This window comes from Mauremys mutica, chromosome 1 (genome assembly GCF_020497125.1).
Source record: "Mauremys mutica isolate MM-2020 ecotype Southern chromosome 1, ASM2049712v1, whole genome shotgun sequence".
In the NCBI taxonomy this organism is placed as follows: domain Eukaryota; kingdom Metazoa; phylum Chordata; order Testudines; family Geoemydidae; genus Mauremys; species Mauremys mutica.
This window is the reverse complement of record NC_059072.1, coordinates 317,163,513-317,186,179: the sequence shown is the minus strand read 5'-3', so window position 1 is coordinate 317,186,179 and position 22,667 is coordinate 317,163,513. Positions and strand designations below refer to the sequence as shown.

The window sequence follows — 22,667 nt, the reverse complement described above, 5'->3', positions numbered from 1 at the left end:
CAAGCAGGTATTTTCCAGTACAACTGTTTCATCAGAAAATTTCTGACCAGCTCTAGTTGTAACCTGCTTCCCACCTTTGCCTTCTGTCTACCTAAATTGTAACTGTTAGCATTCTTGCTCTCTCAACACTTCAGCCTCATCGCATATCTCTCCTTTTCCACTTAAAAATCCTTTTACTGGCTTCTTGTCTTTCACCTCATCAGATACAAGCTCTTTGTCCTTACTTTCAATTCCTTATGTAATCTTGTTGCACATATATCTCAGCTTTCATTTATTTCTTTCCCTTGGGCACTGCTCCCTTTTGTCTGACTTCCACTCCTAGTTTTATGCCCACTATCGTCCTGTGTCGAGAGCAGTCTCTTTTCTGCTTGTATGTATTCTTGTCCTTCAAATGCTTCCTTAAAACCCACTTCTAGGAATACTTTCTATCTTTTCCCATATGTCTTCAAACCTTGTTTGCTTTATACTGTAAGATACATAGGTGGAGAGAGAGATATGAAGTGATTTCTAATAACATACTCAGTCAATGCTTATTTGTAATGAGTGCAATTCACCACCCACAGCCTGTTCCCTCACCTCTTCCTTTTGTGTCTTGCAGGTAATAATTGGATAATTATATATTTCAAAAGTTTTCTAACCTAGATGAAAAACCACTGTACGCCTTTGTGTATACTTACACAAATGTCATTCCAGTCGCAAATTCTCTGGCAGCATTGTTTACTTTATGCTTCAAGGCAACAGTGACACACTTATCATTGTTCATTTTTTAATGTATTGCTTAGCCTGCTGATATTCATTCACCTTTAACATCAGCATACTGATGTTCATCATGCTTTCATCATGGTGCACACACAGACACCAGTGGCTTTTAGTCTGTTGTTGAAAATATAAAAGGATCCAAATTTCTTTCCAGAAAGAGGGGACTATTCATAGCATATGCTTTAATGTAGTTCTCTGCTTGTATAATATCCACCACAGCATTATGGCACATTAGCAATGTCTTTGCAGCTAGGACTTGATGATAGATTCCACAATGAGTGACAGTCAAACTAGGTGACATGCACTTTACCTTCTGCTGAAAGCCGGACCATGCACCTATCATGGCCAGAGCACCGTTGGTACAGATACCACACAGATTTTTCCACTCAGTGCCATTGCTTTTGGAAAAGGCATTTACCTTATTGAAAACATCCTATGCTGTTGTTGTTTCAAGTTGTTCACAGAATAAGAACTCATGCATAACATCCCCAGCATTAACATACTGTATGAACACTATCAATTATGCACAGCTAGTAACATCGGTAGCTTCATCAAGTTGCAGGCTGAACATACTGAAAACAGAATGTTTAATTTCATGCACAGCTTGTTCTTTGATATCTTCAGACATCTCACATATTCTGCGTTTCACAGTATCATTTGACATAGAAAATATATTGACCTTTTTGGCAGTATCCTTGCCAAGCATAAGAGACACAATCGTAAGTGCCGACTCCGTGGGTGCGCCAGGGCTGGAGCACCCACTGGAAAAAATTGGTGGGTGCTCTGCACCCACCAGCAGCTCCCCACCCTGCTCACCTCCGCCCTGCCTCCTCCCCTGAGTGTGCCGCCACATCCTGCTTCTCTGCCCTCCCTCCCAGCGCTTGCACTGCGAAACAGCTGTTTTGCCTGGCAAGCCTAGGGGGGAGGAAGGGGAACGTGACGCACTTGGGGGAGGAGGCAGGGCCGGGGATTTGGGGCAGGGGTAGAGTTGGGGTGGGGTGGGAGGCGTGAGCACCCATCGGCACAGAAAAAAGTTGGTGCCTGTGGACACAATGGCTTCTCATCCCAAGGTAGTCCACCCAGATTGACAGTGCTGGTAAATATTAAGTCAGAAAATTTGGTTGCCTACAGATTTGCAAAATGTGTTGATTGTACTGTTCCCAGTGGATAGATGTGTGCGAAGTCATGGATTTGAGTAGGCAGGAAACTGCATTGCACTTTCATACCTACAAGCAGCACCTTCAGAACAGAATTGATACATGTTACTGAAGGAGAGTGGAAGAAATTGGGCTTCTACATGGGGACAGTGGCCAAGCATACCTCTTGTGTTGCATAAATGATAAATAAAACATATTGCAGGTCGCTGATGTGGACAAATAGAGGAAATAGGCCTCCCAGTCTGTCAGTCCAGCAATTTTAAAAGTATTATATTTCCATTAAAAATACATTGTCAAAATGTCAGTCAAATGACAAACACATTTGAAAGATCATTATGTATTTTAGGTTCTGCAAAGATATTTACCAGTATATTTATTGGAAAAATTGCTTCTTGGATTTGGAGACAAACAGGTAATTGCTGTGTAAATGAATATTAATTGTTACTGAAAATCTTGTATGGGTTCTCCAGCCTCATTGATACTTTTTTTAGACTGTCAAAAATAAGACTTTGATGGTATATAAACCCACACCAAGAACAGGCACCAAAAGATAGAAAAGGATAGATTTAATTCAGTAAGGTTCATCCAGGATATTGCAGGAAACTGCCATAACTATCACACTATGAATCAGTTTCTTTTGGAATTAAGAACGTAGACTGTCGATCCTAATAGCGGTACTACAGACTTTGAGTATTTCAACATGAAGGTTTTTGAGATGCATGGAATGATTCTACATCTTGGTTCACATACTACAACTCTGAAAATATTCAAAAGTTGCATTAGTCTTTTCTCATCATCTGCATTTCGCCTTGTCACAAAATAAAGGAATTTCATTTTTGGAGACTGGTTAAAGCCAGCTTTCTAAAGAACAGATGGGGGAGAAGAAAATGGATATAATATAGAAAAAGAAAGTGAGAAAGAATGAGACAATGAACAGCTGAATCTTGAATTCCCCCCTCCAAGAAACTTGTGGGGGACAGACACCATACATTTGATCCAAATTTTCTATTAAAATTTTTTAACTGAAATCTGCTAATGCTTTGAATTAAGATAATGGAATATTAAAAATGGCTATAGTGTTAAAATGGGAGGTGAGGAAGTTGGGCTTTTTTGTGCAATGACACTTGTCAACACAGTTGTTTCACTGTTGATTCAGGATATTTCTAGAAAGACAAAATGCATATTATTGATTATTTTCCAGTGACTTTCAACAATGGTGCATAGATCTCATTTGCAGGCAACATTTTTTGAAAGTTGCATTTTTGTTCTTCAGTGCTAGTATTTGAAAATATTTTGTGAATAAAGTATGTTTGGTAAAAATCAAGATTAAAACTACAAGACATCTAGAGATATTTAAATACAGAATAAAATAGAAAAGAATACAAAACCCTGACCTGGGTTTTGTGAGTGCTTGTGGGTTTTTGTGGGTGCTTATTAAAAGTAGTATCAATGTGTTTTGTTTCTGACCTGATTTGTTTTACAGTCTTTTTAATATTGTGGTTCTAAATGCTTTAGGTTTAAGTCAGGTAAAAATAGTATCTGTTCTTATTAGTTTAATATCTGATCTATGCCTTGGAAGAAAGCATATTTTTGTCTGCATAGCAGAGCACCCAAGGTTATTCCAACCCTTTTTGGAAGAGAATTGGCAGCGTAAAATACTTCAGGGTGCAAACCTATTATAGTTAAGTCAGAGTATTTTACACATACAGTATGCTGTCCTTCCTGGGAAATCCACATACAAAAGGTTGAATAATATAGGTTAAACACATGAAGTCCTGTGAGGGGGTCTTAGAAATCAGTTTTAATAGACATTTCATCTTTGTTTAGGTTCCAATCCTGGGATTGGATCTGTGTCCTGAATTAGTAAAGACTTACTTCTCCCACAATGCACACAAGAAGTGAACATATAAAAATATTTATGTAACTCATAATCCTTCCTCTGGTCTTCCCAGTGCATGAGTCCAGAAAAGGTTTATCTTTTGGATTGTAAGTTCCTACTCTAAAGAGCTATCTTCACTTTTTCTTGTTGGCATGGAATGAAATTATCTATCATTAGAATTTTATATGCATTGTTCAGATTGAAAGTAAACACAAAGGTTAATGCTTTTATTAGATTGCAAACCCTGAATTCTTGCTAAAGCAGACACAAGTCATATTTTGATCACTGAAAAGTAAGATTAATTCCATCATTGCAGTCACCTGAAAATTGTGGTGGTTGGAAATAGAATTTTTTTTATGTTCCCTCCTCTCCCCTCCCCAATAATTTCTGAAAATAAAGGTGCTATTCTTGAACAATATGCTTATTTTAAATTTTAGGCACATATGCGACTTTCCAATTGTGAAAGAGGATATATTTTTATTTTTTTTTTCCACTTAGACATTATATTACTTCAGCTTTCTGGCATCCTGGTCAACTGAGCAATACTTTGTAAGAAGAACATGTTAAGGTCTTAACCTAGTTTCTGGGACTGGTAATGGTAAATGTTACTACATTTATGGAGCTACTTGCTTTTTAAATATTTATTTTGGTGGCTTGTTCCAAAACCTTTCTAACAGAATCTAAGAGTACCTTTGGGCACCTGGTCAGCATAATGCAAAATAAAATTTAGGGGAATGACCCACCAAAACCAAGCAAATATTGGCAAAGGTGCCTTATTTACAATACTAGGCTCTAATCCCACAGAAGGAGATTGCAATATTTATATTGAGGCCCATTGAAGTCAGACTCCATGCATGTGCAAAAGTCAGTTTCAGGGTATGTTTGCACAGCAATAAATAAATAAAATACCTACGGCAGAGAGTCTCAGAGACTGGATCAACTGACTTGGGTTGCTGGGGCTCAGACTATGTGGCTAAAAATAGCTGTGTGGATGCTGCGACTACTGGAACCTGGGCTCTGAAACCCAGTGAGGCAGGAGAGTCTTGAAACCCAGGCTCTAGCCCAAGCCTGAACACCTACATGGCTTTTTTTAGCCGTGTAGCTAAAGCCGGTTGACCTGGGCCCTGAGACTTGCTGCTGCAGGTTGTTTGGTGGTGGGATGTTTTTGTTTTTTTATTTGTTTGTTTTTGTTTGTTGCTGTAGTCAAATTACTAGTTAGTCTTGGTAGCCCTGATTCTGGTCCCACTGAAATCAGTGTTAAAACTCCCTTTGATTTCAGTGATGCAGGATTGGGCCCTGGCAAGGTGATTCTCAATCTGAGGTCCATACAATGTGGTAATCTTTTTGGATTTCAAAGATCCCAGTAAACTTTTTTGTCTTAATTTCCCAATTGTAGGAGTTCTAAAATGCAGCTGCCAGTATTTTAAGCACTCTGCTATCTAATCTTCTTTAGGACAAATCTAGAGAAGGCGGTGGTAAAAATGTTGGTGGGTGTCAGCACTTTCTCTGTTGAATGTTGCTTCCTTGGGGAAGCTGTACTTATGGTAGTGGTGGGGAATTTTTGCAGGAAAAGCATGTTGAATCTACAATGCAGGAGCTTGAGGCTCACAGCTTTTGACGTTTGCATTAAAGTGTATGGAGCTGCCAGGTTGCCAGCCAAACTGTTTTAGGGTTTTAGTTTTATTAATTTAATGTAATGTTAGAAAAATAAATACGTTACTTTTTTATAAGTTTTAATGAAGGAAAAATAATCCTCTTTGCTTCAGTTAAACTCAGTTGTTTCAACTCACTTCCTAAAGTTTCAGTAATCACCTGTGGGTAGAGGATCAGTGTTCCCTTCATTTTCTTTAGAGTGAAAATAATCAAACTGTCTAAGAGCAAATGAATATACAACATCTTTCTCTTGATTTATAGAAGCAGAGTATTGCTAAGACTTTGACCTCTTTGTAGAACTGCACTTGATGTTTTTATAGAACCAGTCCATTTTTCAAAACAACCACCCAAACACTAACGAAGTAGAGATTTTAAAGTAACACTGCTTACTATTATCTATATTCAGAGGGAGACTTAACACAGAATACTTTTTTTTCCTTGCTGGTAGCTACTTGTTTAAAAAGTTTCTAAAATAGGCAAATTTATGGGGAAAGATGATAAATACTAAGTAGTTTATATTTGCACAACTTTTGTTCCTATGGGCGGAATTCCTAAATTGTGCACTTCATAAAAGAGAAACACAGTACAGTTCTGTGTAGGAGTAGTAGGTCAAGGCAACCTTGGATAAACAACCTAATAACTGATGATGTGTTAAAGTTGAAATAAAGCAATTTTGTTACTGGTAGTTTCATGCAAAAACAGTATTTTTACATCATTTGTATTTTTTGTTTGGATGAAATTTTGTTAAACAATTGTTCGGGTTCCTTGGACTATAACTAGTTGTCTGATGTTTATCAATACCTGTGGCTTCAAAGTATTTAAAAATTTATATTATAAATACAGATTTAGTTTTAAGTGAATTTAGTTAGGTGATCACTATAGTATAAAAAAAGCAGTTCATAGTATTTAACAGTAAGAATTACTGTCATGATGCCCTTTATGAGTTTAGAGCTCAGAAACTTGCATTATCTTTTCAAATGTCAGAAATCCTCCAGAGACCTACAATATGGTATGTCTTTTTAAAGGAAAGTCCAAGAGAAACTTTTGGATCTATTTTGCACTTCTCCTGTGTGAGAGGATTGAATAAATTGCTACATGGGAACATAATGACCCAGGATGAGTCCTGAGTCCAGTCTGCTGCTGTCATAGGCAACCCCTTCATATAATCTGCATGAATTTATCAAGATCCATTTTAAAACTAGCTAAGTTGTTCACCCCTAATATTCTGACTGGAAGGCTGTTCCTGAACCTTACTCCTTTGATGGTTAGAAACCCTCTTCTGATTTTCAGCCTAAATTTATTCATGACCAGTTTATACCAATTTGTTCTTGTACCAGCATAGTCCTTTATCTTACCTAGCTCTTCTCCCTCTCTGGTGTTTACTGTGTATTTCTACATAGTCATAATCGGTATGGGGCATGCATTAGCTGACGCTTTGATCAGATGACTTGAAATTTAAATACAAATATCACCATCCACTACTGAGTTTTATGTTTCACTGACGATTACAAGGCATTCACATACAATGGCAAATAGAAGTCACACAGGGCATGTTACATATATCATAGCAACATCAAGATTGGATGTCCTTCTAAAAGATATTTCCTAGCTCAACTACAAATTGTTGGGTTAGACATAAGAATTCCAGAGTGAACTTCTGTGGCCATGTTATGCAGAAAATCGAACTGGGTGATCACAGAGACCCATTCTGGTCTTAATCTATGAAAGTTCTAATCTCTTCTTGGTTATTACACTGCTTCTTTTCACATTGGCTGTAGCTGTACAATACTGTGTGGCAGAGCTCTGACCTTGTTCCCGTGGGTCCTGCGCTTCTAGGCGGTTTATGCTAGCCTCAGTGGCTCACTGTGACCCTCCACATAGCCCTTCTCTCTCTAGGGCCAGGGTTACAGTCTACTGAGCCCTTTTCATCATAGGCTGCAAGGAGGTTGGTGAGAGAACTCCCACAGTCTCTGTTCAGCCTCCTGTCCTGACAGGGACCTGACTTCCCCTTCCAGGAGCTGTTCCTGTAGTGGTGGGTTGAGGGGAACCCAGGCCCATCCTCTACTCTCAGTTCCAGCCCAGGGACCCTAACGGTAGCAGTTGTTGGCAGCCAACCTTTCACTGCCAGAGTTGCTACATTTCCCTGGGCCACTTCCCCACAGCTCTCCTGCTTCTCCCTTCTTCACCCTTACCTTAGGGCTCCTTTAACAATGGTTTGAGGGTGTCTTCAGTAACCAGCCCTTCAGCTGTACTTCTTCTCCCCTGGCTCTCCTCTGCCTGACTGGAGTGAGCCCTTTTTATAGTATCAGCAGGGCCTTAGAGTCAGGTGGTCACATTAGCTTAATGGCCTCACCTGACTCGTTACAGGTTAATTAGAGTCAGGTGTTCTCATTAGCCTGGAGCAGCCCCTGCTCTGGTCAGTTAGGGAACAGAAAACTGTTAATCCAGTGGCCAGTATATCTGCCTTCTGCTGTACCCAACTGGCCTGGGTCTATCACAACTGATAGATTTCACTGTACAGCTGTGAAACTATATCCAATACTATGCAAATCTAGGTATTTGCATACCAGGTTTGGTTAAATTAGGTTGCATAGCCACATTCTGCCAATATTTGTCTCAGATTAGCAGTTAATCTGTGAAACTTCACTATTAATAAAAATGTTTAAAAAAATTATTAGACTCTGTGCAGTTATTTTCATGTGGAAATCTGGTAAGCCATTCTCCAAATATTTAGTTTACTGATGGAGAAGATTTTTAATGTATACAGCTAGGAACAGTCATGGCCCTGAGTTCTATTTCTAACTCTACCACTGTTTCGCTGTGGAATACAGCAATGCTTTTAGCATTCCTCTGCCTCATTTATACACCTATAAAATAATTTTAGTTCAGCTTATCTACTGGTGAGTTACAAGATTGCTTTAATATTTATAAAGTACTTTGAAGACATGTATCTAACTGTTTAATAAATGTTTGCTTGTTTGTTTTGTCTGTGTAGATTGTAAGATTTTAGGGGCAGGGACTACTACTGCCTGTATGTTTCTAAAGGGCCTGGCACATTTTGGGCTGAAGTGTGTTCTGTTACGTTCCAAGCCAGAAGTGACTTTAAAAAAGTAATTAAAAAATAATCCAGCTGTCTTTGAGTTTTCAAAGTGTGGGGAAATGGTTACTCAGCCATTAACAATGTTTGTTTAGCTGATTTATTTGCACTTGAATAACCCCAGAACCTATTTGAATTTAAAACTTCAGACTTGGCATGTTCCATATACAATCTTCGGTAAGGAATGTGTGCTTTGCTAACTGTGAAAAACACTGGTTGAGAAACATCAACTAATGAAAACAGCACTCTGTGCATGTGCTGTATTTTATTCACATTACTAATTTCAGTGAGTAGGGAGTGAGTTTGAGAGGGACACACAATCTCCAGAGAACATTTGATTACTCTGGACACACCTACATCTTGACTAGTCAGCCTTCCTCTTCATGCTTGCCCAGATTTTCCAATTATTCTCAGGTGGAAGCTGACATAACAATGTATTTCCATGTTTCTACCTTTCGCACTGCTGTGTAAAGTAGGCAAAGTGAGTCAGGCAAAGAAATCAGCATAATTTAGAGTTGCCAGGTGTCCAGTATTTGACCCGGAATGCTTGATTGAAAAGGGACCCCAGTGGCTCCGGTCAGCACTGCTGTCTGGGCCTCTAAAAGTCCAGCCGACGGTGCAGTGGGGCTAAGGCAGGCTTCCTGCCTGCCCTGGCTCCGCGTGGCTCCCAGAAGCAGCCAGCATGTCTGGCTTCTAGGTGCAGGGGTGGCCACGGGGGCTCTGCATTCTGTCTCCGCCCCGAGCACTGGCTCCACAGCTCCCATTGGCCGGGAACCGCGGCCAAGAGAAGCTGCAAGGATGGCACCTGTGGGGGCTAGCAGCGCATGGAGCCCCCTGGTCCCTCTGCCTAGGAGCCAGACATGCCTGCTGCTTTCTGGAGCTGCCTGAGGTAAGCACTGCCAGGCCAGAGCCCGCACCTCAACACCCCACCCGAACCCCCTGCCCTAGCCCTGAGCCCCTCCCGCACCCTGAACCTCTCATTTCTGGTCCCACCCTGGAACCTGCCCCCCCCCCGCCAGAGTCCTCACCCCCTCTTGCACCCCAACCCCCTGCCCCAGCCTGGTGAAAATGAGTGAGGGTGGGGGAGAGCAAGTGACGGAGGGAGGGAAAATGGAGTGAGTGGGGGGCGGGGCCTTGGAGAAGGGGCAGGGCCTCAGGGCAGGGGGTGGGGCAAAGGTGTTCAGTTTTGTGCAATTAGAAAGTTGGAAACCCTAGCATAATTTAACATGGTTTTGGTAGAGAGATGTGAAATGGGGAAGTAGGAGCCACATAGGCAACCTCTGTCATGTTGGAGAAACATGTGTGCTATGACAGAATAGATCCTATAGACCACTGTTTGAGTAATAGGAGAAGAATAGAGTTGGTGCATCTCTGGAGGTGGATAAAAAGGAAGATGGGGACCCTAACAATTTCTGGTTTTAGAGAGAGTTGGGAAAGAAGGGGAAAGATAGCACCAGAAAGAGAGAGCTTACAAGAGCAGAATGTAGACTAAATCTAAGGGAAAGAGATAATAATAATAATTAATATGTGTAATATTGTGCTAAGGATCAGATTGTTCCCTCCATTTCCATGAATGGAGGAGTCTCCGATTTGAGGAGAGGGAGAGTGCTTTTTCTGAGCTTCAGCCCCTGGGTGCTTCCCAAAAGAGAGGAGCTGAGCCAAGGAAAGGTGATTGAACCAGTTTACTTTATTCAGACTGCTCTCTTCCTACATACAAAATTGATAGGATAACTTACAGTGTATGTAACTCCTGATTATATCCAAAGTGTATATCAGGGGTCAGCAACCTTTCAGAAGTGCTGTGCTGAGTCTTCATTTATTCACTCTAATTTAAGTTTTCGCGTGCCAGTAATACATTTTAACATTTTTAGAAGGTCTCTTTCTATAAGTCTATAATATATAGCTAAACTATTGTTGTATGTAAAGTAAAGAAGGTTTTTAAAATGTTTAAGAAGCTTCATTTAAAATTAAATTAAAATGCAGAGCCCACCGGACCAGTGGCCAGGACCCGGGCAGTGTGAGTGCCACTGAAAATCAGCTCGCATGCCACCTTCAGCACCCATGCCATAGGTTGCCTACCCCTGGTGTATATTAATCCAGCCCTTTCATCCTTTTGCTTTCTTACCTAGAACCATTAGAAGATCATATTGTTATGATATTCATAAAATGTGTTCTGATAACGTGCAGTGGTGTCTCTTGAATCACACTAACAGTAAACAGCCAAATGTTGATTGAAATTTTAGTAAAACTTATAATGTCCAGTAAAATACACTGGATTGTTGATTTAAGTCTGACTGGAAATTTGGGGACACTGCATACTTGTAGTAGCTACTCCCAGAGGTGAAAGTAAGCGGGTACGGGCCGGTACGGAGGACCGGTAAGAAAAGGAGACTGGCTGAGGGAGGGAGAAGCCTGCCCCCTGCATAAGAATAGTTTAAACTCAGCTGTTCCCTGAGTGGTTCAGCCCTCGGTGTTAGGAGTGGTTTCTTGCATCCTTGTTAATTTCACTCACAGTAGCTGGGGGGAGTGGGGATGGTGTGTTTGACCATGGCAGGGGCAGTCCTTGTCTGCCCCCGGGATGAGGGGATCTCTCCAATACTAATATACACAACAAATACAAGCATTTGGCTGCACAGCTTAAATCCAGAGCTAATAAAAGCAGGTGAAAGGGGAAAACTCACTGTCACATTGGTTTCTTGTCTCCTCCCTCCCCCTCCTCCAGCCAGGCTGCACACAAGGCTCTGCATGCCTCCTCCCACCCCACCAGCAGGGGTTCTCCTCTTGGCTCTAGCTTGCAGTAGGGACACTGGCTGAGATGCCTGCTGCTTCTGCCTGCATAAGAACAGTTTAAACTCAGCCGTTCCCTGTGCAGTTCAGCCCATAGGGTTAGAAGATGTTTCTGGCATCCTTGTTAATTTCACTCCCAGTTGTTGGTGGTGGGGAGGGGGTGTGTGACCATGGCAGGGGCAGTTCTTTTCTGCCCCTGGGATCAGGAACCATTTCCAAGTTTAAATCTATCCCATTCCCTCCACAGCAGAGGATCATGGTTGTGATGTCCAAACTGCTTGCAGATCCTCTTTGAAATGTTACTGAACCACATAAGGAACAGCTGAGTTTAAACTGTTCTTATGCAGGAGGCAGGCTTCTCCCTCCCTCAGCCATTCTCCCTGCTGCAAGCTAGAGGGAAACCCCTGCAGCAGCTGCTCTGTGCCAGGCAGGGAGAAAGCATGGAACCTAGTGTCCGCAGCCTGGCTGGAGGAGGAGGGAAGACACGGAGAAAAATGTGACAGTGAGTTTTCACTTTTTCAGGCTTATTCCAATAGTAAAGTTTTATTACAGACAGAACTGGTAGTAGTAATAGTAGCTTTATTTTCTCTACCTATGTCATGCAATGGGAGGGATCCATGAAGTACGTAGGAAAGATGGGTTGCTTGCGATTGGAACATGTGGGTAAGAAATGTAAATTATTTTCACCCCTGCCCAAACACCAGGGCTCCCAGCTGCCTCTGCAGCTGGTAGCTCCGGGGGTGATTTAAAGGGCCCGGCTCCTAGCTTCAGCTGAATCCCTGAGCCCTTTAAATCCTGATTTAAAAGCCCTGGGATTTAAAGGCCCCACCTCTTCTGATAGAGGCCACGCCTCTTCCAGTTGAGGCCCCTCCCCCTCTGCAGGACTCTGGAGTACCGGCAAGTCCTTTAAGTTACTTTCACCCCTGGCTACTCCTAACAATACCAGTGGAATTGGAACAAAACCAATGACATCATCAAGAATAGTGGGCTTTATGTTATAGTCCTTTGTTAGATGATAAATTAGTCTGTGAAATTAAATAAGTATTTCTGGTTAACATAATTTATGTATAATTCATTAAAAGAGTTTGCATACTCCTCTTTCAATTATAAACACTGTCTTTATAAGATGAACTTTTCATTGTTCCAGAAGTGGTATAACCAGAGAGATCATCCAGAATATTTATAAAGTTTCACTGAAGTGGGAGGTGCATTAGTTTTATACCTGAGAGAGGGTTTAGAAACAAGAAATTGCAAGAAGCTCCCTCTCTTCAAGAGTCAGAATTATGTCTTTCTGCTACATCCCTAGTCTCTTTTAGTCTACAAGCCTGTTTGCTACTCAGTTCTGTGAAAATAAGAGTGAAATAGTCTTTTCCACAAGAATTTAGTTTTTAAATTAATTAGTCATCTAAGAATATACTGTGTTGTAAAATACTTTGTTGTCTCATAAGAATATTTTTGGTTTTCTTAAAGGAATTACCTAGAGTTCTGCTTATTCATCAGATGGATAGACATGATGGTGCATGGACTATACTACCATTAATGCAAGAGTAAGTTTAAAATTCTGTACAAATTGTCGATTTGCTTTAATGCTTTTGTGTAAGTAAAAACATCAACACCTGTGAATCTCTTTTGTTTGTTCATTAGCAATGATTTAAAAATGAAGTTTTAACTTTGAATTTTTTTGTACTTCTTGGTCAGTATTAAAAATGTTTCTTAAAAATAGTTTTCCAAAACAGTTTGCTTTTAAAATTTACTAAATCAGATAAAATGTTTATCAAATATAAAGAGATTTAAAAAGAGAAGTAATATAACATAATTGAACAATCAGCGTCCTCCAAAAATCAGTTACTAAATTACTAGAAAAAGTGAACTAATTCAAAAGAAATATAGTTTTCTTCTAATGTTTGAGAGCACTACACTCGTAATGGCTTTGTTTGCTATACCGAATATTTCAGTTTTAATACGGCCCTTCTTCAGAGGAAGGGAATTCCATCTCTTAACTTTTGTCACCTTATCTGGTCAACTTCACATTTACCTTTGTGATATGTCAAAACTTCTTATTTACATGTTGCATGCTAACTGTATTTATGCAAATAAGTTCATTGATAATATGTAAGGGGTCATACTATTCTGTAATAGCGGTAGATCACAAAGGTAAATCTGATATAAACTGGTTGTATAATTATTATTTACATCCATGTACATTACCCTATGGCAGGTGGCAGAGTATAGGATACTATGTGGAGGTACAGAGTGATTCTATTGACTCATCCTGGTAGCTAGACCAGGTAGCTCTCATTTATTCTGATTCACTAAAAGTATGACAGTCTCTCTGAGGTGAGAAAGGTAGGACGATGTATGTGAGGTCCTTCATGGAGAAACCTTAGTAGCTGCCAACTGAAGAATAGACCCAGGATAAGGTTTAGGTTTGTAAGACAAGTCCTGCCCTGGGGAACTTAAGTTAATTAATGAAGGTAAACACCAAGAACAGGGTGAGTTTTGTAACGCATTGTGTTGTACTGCATTAAAACTGAGATGGGGGAATCTCATCTGTTTACATGCACCTGCTATCGTAGACTCTGGATGCTATTTACATAGGGTACAAAACAAACTTTTCCTAAAGTTGGGGATGTATATATCACAAACCATTAAAGATGCAAGCTAATTTCTCTGAAGGAGTCAGAGATGGGAAAACTCAGCTGACAGACTAAATGTCAGTGGATTCCAGGACTGGTTTTACAGGGTAATCTCAACAAAGATTTACATTTCACAGTATATTCCAAAGGGGCCAGACTTGGGTTCAGACTGTTCTAGTGGAAGTTAATTCTAAAAGTGAAAGTTCCAGTGATTGCTGCAATGGGATCTGCATCATGAAAGGCTTTACAGATAGTAACCTAGCAACTTGAATTTCACCTGGAAGTGAATTGGTAACCAGTGCAGAAAACTTAGGCAATTTGCCAGCTAATGAGTCTTACAGTATGTGTAGGAGGGGTTCTTGCCTAACTATCCTGAAATTACGTTCTTCTTCGAGTGATTGCTCCTATGCATTCCAGTTAGGTGTGCGCGCCGCGCGTGCCCGGCATCTCGGAACTTTTTTACCCTAGCAACACCGGCGGGCCGGCTGGCGCCCCCTGGAGTTGCGCCGCTATGGCGCTAAATATATACCCCAGCCGGCCCGTCCGCTTCTCAGTTCCTTCTTACCGCCCGTGACGGCCAGTTGGAACTGTGGAGTGCTCTTCGTTCTCCACGATCCCTAGCGTTCACATCTTTCTTGTATATAGTTAGTTTTGTAGTTAGTTTTACAGTTTTAGATAGTTAGTTAGTGTATATAGAGAAGGTGAAAGGGTTTTTTTTTCCCCTTTTTACCTCACCCGGTGCGGGCTCATGCCCAAGGCACCGGGCTTTAAGCCCTGCGCGGCGTGCCAGAAGCCTATGCCCATCGGGGACCCGCACAACGCCTGTCTCCGTTGCCTGGGCGAAGGGCACAGAACGGACAGGTGTTCGATCTGCTCGACTTTTAAACCGCGGACCCGGAAAGAGAGGGATATCCGCCTGAAGCAGATTTTGATGGAGGCGTCGCTTCAGCCACCGGCACCGTCCGCGCCGGCACTGCGAACTGCCTCGGTGCAGAGCGCACCGGCGGCACCGAGCCGCTCCACCTCCGCGGCACCGCCGACGCAGAAAGCGGTTAAGAAGTCTCGGCACCGCTCGCTTTCGCCCGCGAAGAAGCAGAGGCTAGCGAAGGCACTGGCTCAGGCTCGCGTTGAAGACTTGGCGAAAGCGGCTGCGCTCCTGGCGGCCCCCGCGGTGCCCGTGCACAAGCCGTGCACCGGACCCTTGACTCCGGCGCCGCAAGGCCCGTCGAGTCCGGCGCCGCCACGCTCCCCGGTGCCGTCCAAGGTTGAGCCCCGGCTGCCGTCAACGCCGGAGACATTCGCCTCCGCGCGAGAGCTGATCAAGCTCATAGAGGCACCAGGCCTCCGGCCCCCGGCACCGCCGGTGCGGGCTGTCATGTCGGCGGGGAAGCCGGCTAGAATGACCCGGCCACCGTCCCTGGACAGGCGCCATGGACGACGCACCCGGTCCCGGTCCGGCGGCAGATCTCCATCACGTCGGTCGCGATCTCGGCGCCGCTCGCCTTCGCGGCACCGATCGCTGTCGAAACGTCGGTCGCAGTCCCGGTGCCGCTCGTCATCGCGGTACCGGTCGTACTCCCGACGCCGCACGAGGTCCAGGTCGCCATCGCGTCGGCACCGTAGAAGATCGCCGTCCCGGCACCGTGACTCGCGAGGGCGTTCACGGCACCGGAGGTCTCAGTCTCGGTCGAGCTCCCGGCACCGGTCGAGCTCCCGGCACCGTGGCGGACGTCACTCCCGGTCGCCTTCCCGGTACCGACCGGAGCAACCTCGCGCTGCTTTGCCATCCGGGGACGGACTGCCCCATTCGGCAGCGCACTCTGCGAGCGCTTCGGCACCGCCATGGCCTTCTCGACCCGAGTCGGTCGCTTCCGGCACGGACGGATACGGACTTCTGCTGCCCACCCCACGGGACTATCCTCAAGGGGCACAACCGTGGGGCTTTTGGGTTCCATGGGCCCAGTACGAGGCCCAGGGGGTGCCTTTTCCACCAAGGCCCCCCGCGTCAGAGCGCAGAGTCCCAGAGGCGACGGTATCCAGACCGGCCCCTTCGCCGCCGGCGGCGGATGCTGTAGCATCGGAGTCCCAAGGCCATGCGCAGCCCGCACCCTCCGACGGGCAGGTGGCGGACCCCTCTTCGGAGACGGTCGTCCAGGGGTTGTCCTCCTCGTCCTCGCCTGATGAGGCGGTGGCCGGTGCAGCGACTAAGGAGCCTCCCCCCATTGATGTGAGAGCTCACCAGGACCTCCTTTGTCGTGTGGCAACGGCGATGGCCTTGCCCATAGAGGAGGTACACGAGGACGAGGACCCTATCACCAACGTGGTCGAGGCTGACATGCCGGTGCGCGTTGCACTTCCGTTTGTACGGATGGTGCAGAAGAACGCCAACACCATCTGGCAGACGCCAGCGGCCGTGCCCCCTACAGCCCGTGGTGTTGAGCGAAAGTACTCTGTCCCTCCCACGGGCTATGAATACTTGTATATACATCCGACCCCGGACTCCCTGGTAGTCCAGTCGGTTAATGACAGGGAGCGGCACGGTCAACCGGCTTCGGCGCCCAAGTCAAAGGACGCGAAGTGTATGGACCTGATAGGCCGAAAGGTCTATTCTGCAGGAGGCCTGCAAATGAGGATTGCCAACCAGATGGTCCTCCTCGCCAGGTACGTCTTCGACATCCTGACGTCCCTGGCGAAATTTACTGAGCTCCTGCCGTCAGCCTCCCGACAGGAGTTCACGGCCATGTTGGAGGAGGGAAGGAGGTTGTCCAGATCCTCCATTTCAGCCGCCCTCGACGCTGCGGACTCGGGTGCGAGGACCTTGGCCTCCAGGGTCACAGTGAGGCGTATCGCCTGGCTGCAGTCTTCCACCCTGCCGCCGGCGGTCCAATATACGTTACAGGACCTTCCCTTTGATACTAAAGGGCTGTTCTCTGAGAAGACGGATTCTAGGATCCAAACTTTAAAAGACGGCCGTATCGCGATACGCACGTTAGGCATGCATACGCCAGCGACGCAGCGTAGGCCATTCCGTCCACAGCCCTCCCGACCGGCCTACCAGTCCCGGTATCGCCCTTACAACAGCCGACGTCCGGCCCAAAATCGCCGTCGTCCATCCGGCAACCGCCGCAACCAGGGCCAGGCCGCTTCGAAGGCCCCTCAGGGGGCCAAACAGGCCTTTTGATGGGACGCTCGAGGATGGCCCATCACTCTCCCTACCGGATCCTTCCCCTCTGTTTTACAACCGCCTTTCCCATTTCTTTTCGGCGTGGTCCCAATTGACATCAGACAACTGGGTGCTCCAAACAGTCCAGTCGGGATACCGCCTGCAATTTGTTTTGCCCCCGCCTTCCCACCCACCCTCCCTGTCCCTCTTCAGGGACCCCTCTCACGAGCAAGTCCTCTTACAGGAGGTCCAGACTCTGTTGAGCGTGGGTGCCATAGAAGCAGTGCCTCAGGACAGACGGGGCAGGGGATTCTACTCCCGTTATTTTCTCATCCCCAAGGCGAAAGGTGGGCTGCGTCCTATCCTGGACCTTCGCGAGCTGAACAAGTACCTGCTCAAGCCCAAGTTTCGTATGGTCACCCTGGGGACCATCATTCCCTCTCTGGATCCGGGAGACTGGTTTGCCGCCCTCGACATGAAGGACGCCTACTTCCATGTCGCAATCTATCCTCCCCATCGTCGTTACCTCCGGTTTGTGGTCAACCACACTCACTACCAGTTCGCCGTCTTGCCGTTCGGACTGTCCACCGCCCCGAGGGTGTTTACCAAATGCATGGCGGTAGTCGCCGCAGCCCTCCGACGTCGTCAGATGCACGTTTACCCGTATCTCGACGACTGGCTGGTTCGGGGCCAGTCCCGGCAACTGGTGATGGATCAGATGTCAGAAATCATATATCTCTTTCGTCGGCTCGGTCTTCTCATCAACACAGAGAAGTCCATTTTGATTCCGACACAGCGGCTGGAGTTCATCGGAGCGGTTCTCGACTCCACAGTGGCCAGAGCCTGTCTCCCTTGCGCTCGGCACCAGACGATGGTCTCCATCATCCGGGACCTTGTCGCCTTCCCTACCACGACGGTGCGCTTGTGCCTCCGCCTCCTGGGCCACATGGCTTCGTGCACGTATGTCACCAAGTATGCGCGGCTCCGCCTTCGTCCGTTCCAGTCCTGGCTCACGTCGGTGTATCGGCCGCATCGAGACCCCATCGACATGGTGGTCACGGTCACCAGGACGATCCTCGAGTCCCTCAACTGGTGGCTCAACCCACAGGTCGTGTGTGCCGGAGTTCCGTTCCACCCTCCTCGCCCGTCCGTCACTCTGACTACGGATGCCTCAGCACTCGGTTGGGGAGCCCACCTGGGCGATCTCCACACGCAGGGCCAGTGGTCGGCGCAGGAGCTCGCCCTCCACATCAATGTTCGCGAGCTGCGCGCCATCCGCCTGGCCTGTCGCACCTTCTGCACCCACCTGCAAGGCCGTTGTGCGACAGTGTTCACGGACAACACCACCGCGATGTTTTACGTGAACAAGCAGGGCGGAGCCCGTTCCTCCCCCCTGTGCAAGGAAGCGATGCTCCTGTGGGACTTCTGCGTCACCCACTCGATTCACCTGGAAGCATCCTTTCTTCCGGGAGTGCAGAACACACTGGCCGACCATCTCAGCAGGTCGTTCCTCTCCCACGAGTGGTCCCTCCGTCCAGATGTCGCCCACACAATCTTCCGGAGGTGGGGGTTTCCCCACATAGACCTATTCGCCTCCAAGGAGAACAGGAAGTGCCACCTATTTTGCTCGTTCCAGGGTCGCTCGCCGGGCTCCCTGTCGGATGCCTTCCTTTACCCCTGGACGGATCACCACCTCCTACGCCTTCCCTCCGTTCCCGCTCGTGCACCGAGTGCTCCTGAAGCTTCGGAGGGACAGAGCTCACGTCATTCTGATCGCGCCGGCCTGGCCGAGGCAGCACTGGTACACCCTGCTGCTCGAGCTCTCCGTTCGAGAACCCATCCCCCTCCCGTTGTGGCCGGACCTCAGCACCCAGGACTTCGGCAGACTCCGCCATCCCAACCTGCAGTCCCTCCATCTGACAGCTTGGTACCTGAGTGGCTGACCCACGCGGAGAGAGGCTGTTCGGCAGCAGTTCGACAAGTCCTGCTCGAGAGCAGGAAGCCTTCCACTCGCTCCACTTACCTAGCGAAATGGAAGAGATTCGCACTCTGGTGTGATGAACGAGGTCTTAATCCATTCCTGGTCCCGGTCCCTACCATCCTGGACTACCTCTGGCACCTTAAGGAGCAAGGTCTGGCGGTCTCCTCCTTGAGAGTCCACCTGGCAGCGGTATCTGCCTTCCTTCCCTCCGTGGAAGGGCGGTCCCTCTTCTCGAACCCGATGGTTTCCCGCTTCCTCAAAGGCCTGGACCGCTTGTACCCGCCGGTGCGGCGCCCGGCCCCGACCTGGGATTTGAATCTCGTCTTGGCCAAACTGATGGGTCCTCCATTCGAGCCCTTAGCCACGTGCTCCCTGCTATACCTCTCTTGGAGGACGGCCTTCCTCGTCGCTATTACATCAGCGAGACGAGTCTCTGAGCTTCGCGCTCTAACGGTCAACCCGCCATACACGGTCTTTCATGGGGACAAGGTGCAGCTTCGCCCTCATCCGGCCTTCCTCCCGAAGGTAGTGTCAGCTTTCCATCTCAACTAGGAGATCTTCCTCCCGGTGTTCTACCCGAAGCCACATGCCTCGCCTCGGGAACAGCAGCTGCATACCCTTGACGTCCGCAGAGCGCTCGCTTTCTACATCGAGCGGACTAAGCCCTTCCGGCGTTCGCCCCAGCTGTTCGTAGCGGTTGCTGACCGCATAAAGGGAGAGCCGATATCCTCCCAGCGGATTTCCTCCTGGGTCACTGCGTGTATCAGGACCTGCTATGAGCTGGCTCGCGTACCACCAGGCCGCGTCACTGCACACTCGACGAGGGCACATGCCTCATCTGTTGCCTTCCTGGCCAACGTTCCGATCCAGGACATCTGTCGAGCGGCCACCTGGTCTTCGGTCCACACCTTCGCCTCCCATTACGCGTTGGTGCAGCAGTCTCGAGACGACGCAGCCTTCGGCTCCGCGGTATTATACTCCGCCACGTCTCACTCCGACCCCACCGCCTAGGTAAGGCTTGGGATTCACCTAACTGGAATGCATAGGAGCAATCACTCGAAGAAGAAAAGACGGTTACTCACCTGTAGTAACTGTTGTTCTTCGAGATATGTTGCTCCTATCCATTCCAGACCCGCCCTCCTTCCCCACTGTCGGAGTAGCCGGCAAGAAGGAACTGAGGAGCGGACGGGCCGGCTGGGGTATATATTTAGCGCCATAGCGGCGCCACTCCAGGGGGCGCCAGCCGGCCCGCCGGTGTTGCTAGGGTAAAAAAGTTCCGAGATGCCGTGCACGCGCGGCGCGCACACCTAACTGGAATGGATAGGAGCAACACATCTCGAAGAACAACAGTTAACTACAGGTGAGTAACCGTCTTTTCAGTCCTCTGATTCCAAACCATCTAGAACATGCTAACCAGTGTAGGACTCCTGATGACTCATGTTGTTCTTCTTATTCTGTTCTGTAGTTTATCTTGATGGAGAAAATGATATTCTCCATTACTGTCCTCATCATTGTTCAAAAACAGGGATTTCTTGCTGGAAAACTAGTATAAAAAATTTCATGACAAGTTGATTTGCTTTTAAGCAAGGCACTCAGAGAAACTTGGGTTGAATTTCAAGTAAACATTATTAAACAACTAAAATGATAAGTCTGGTGAAAGTAAGCAAAAAGAAATGACCCTTATGTAGAATATACACAGAAAATATGTGCATTTGCTCACACCTCTTAAATGTAGTTTTGCATCTAATTTCCTGTAGGATATTTTTACAGTAATACAGGAACTCCTCACTTAACGTTGTAGTTATGTTCCTGAAAAATGTGACTTTAAGCGAAACGATGTTAAGCGAATCCAATTTCCCCATAATAATTAATGTAAATGAGGGAGTTAGGTTCCAGGGAAATTTTTTTCACCAGAAGAAGACTATATGTGTATACACACACACACGCAGTATAAGTTTTAAACAAACAATTTAATACTGGTACACAGTGATGATGATTGTGAAGCTTGGTTGAGGTGGAGGAATCAGAGGGAGGGATATTTTCCAGGGAATGCCTTACTGCTAAATGAACTAGCAAGTGACTGAGCCCTCAAGGGTTAACTCTCACAACACTCTACAAGACAGCAGGAAAGAAGGGAGGACAGACAAAGACACCCACTTGTTTCTCACAGCAAAACTGACACTGTGCAGACGAGTTTCTTTTCAGCTTTTACTGTGCCAAAAGAAGGTATAATTGACCTCTTGGACAAAACCAACATCTACAAGTCTTGTTTCCTGAAGTGCTGCAATGTCAACATTGAGTTTGTACAGCTCACGGTCTATCAAAGCTGACTTCCATATGCTGCTTGTGTATTGTAGGTCATAATCATCTGTCATTCCCACTTTGTTACAATTGTATAGACCTTAGTCCATCCCATGCTTTGCTGCACATTGGACTACCCACATTTGCCATTCTTGCTAAGGTTTGAGATAAAATGCAAAGAAATGTAAAGTCATGTTAATGAGGCATTAGGGACAGAAATCAAAGTTGAAGAAGAGAAACTGGGGAAGGTGGACAATTTTATGCATCTTGGAAGTACCATCAGCCAAGATGGAACTGGTTCAGAGGAAATAAGAAGAAAAATCGGGAAGGCAAATGCTGCATTTGGAAGGCTCAAAAACATCTGGCAACTCAAAAACATCTCCCTCAAGACAAAACTGAATGTGTACAAAGCAATTGTTATCACCATCACAACATGTAGCAGTGAGACGTGGCAATTTACCAAGAAAGATATGCAAAAGCTGGATGTATTTCATCACAAATATCTGAGAAGAATAGTGGGAATAACATATGGAAATAGGAAGACGAATGAAGAAGTCAGAAAAAATCATATCATAATATATAACATACAGTGTCTGAGATGACCTTACCAGTAGCTGCTGTTTTTTCTCCTGATGTTGTATCTGAAACAAATTTTGTTCTGAGCTTTTCCTTCTCATATTTGGTGTTTCTGTTCCTCTGGGATGGGGAAAGGGCAAAGTGATTTCTTACTTTATTTCTTCTCCACCACCATTCAGTAGAAGAGAGTCCAGAGATGGTTTTCTCCAGAACCCTTCAGTGAGCTTGCGGATGAGGTTGCTGGTGAGCTATGCTTGATCCTCCCTCCAGCTTCAGTAGCGTTCCCCACCCCTCCTGGCCTGGGACTCAAATTTGTATCTTCCACATAGTAGCAGACCAGCTACTTAATGTTAAAGTATATTTGTTTATGACCGCTACCAAAAGCAAATGCAGTGAATACTTGCCAGCTTTAAAGAGAGTTGGCTAGATTGTGTAAGCAAGATCTCAAGAATGGATAGAGAGCTTTAAAGGTGAAGAAGGCCTTTTAAGGCCAGCCTTAGCTAAAGAGAGAAGAAACTAGATAAATAAGGTATTACAGTAGCATCCTTGCTATAATCCCTGATAGCGAAGCTTCTCCACATAGATGGTAAATCTTACAAGTGAACAATACCTTGCTGTAACATTCTAGTAATAGTGGGGGCCCAGAAATGTCAAATATAATTTCAAATTTTATTATAA

The 22,667-nt window shown here is 45.9% G+C and overlaps 1 protein-coding gene across 10 annotated transcripts in view; it reads left to right on the top strand.

The window, feature by feature from the left end:
• B3GLCT (beta 3-glucosyltransferase) overlaps positions 1-22,667 on the top strand; it is a 143,874-nt gene that overhangs the window by 51,387 nt on the left and 69,820 nt on the right. For 9 of the 10 annotated variants that reach the window (XM_045016436.1, XM_045016428.1, XM_045016449.1 and 6 more), the window contains 2 exons: positions 10,091-10,213; positions 12,803-12,879. In XM_045016436.1, coding sequence (XP_044872371.1) covers positions 10,091-10,213; positions 12,803-12,879 — 200 coding nt within the window. The remainder of the gene's footprint in view (positions 1-10,090; positions 10,214-12,802; positions 12,880-22,667) is intronic. The other variant, XM_045016477.1, reaches the window with a different exon arrangement.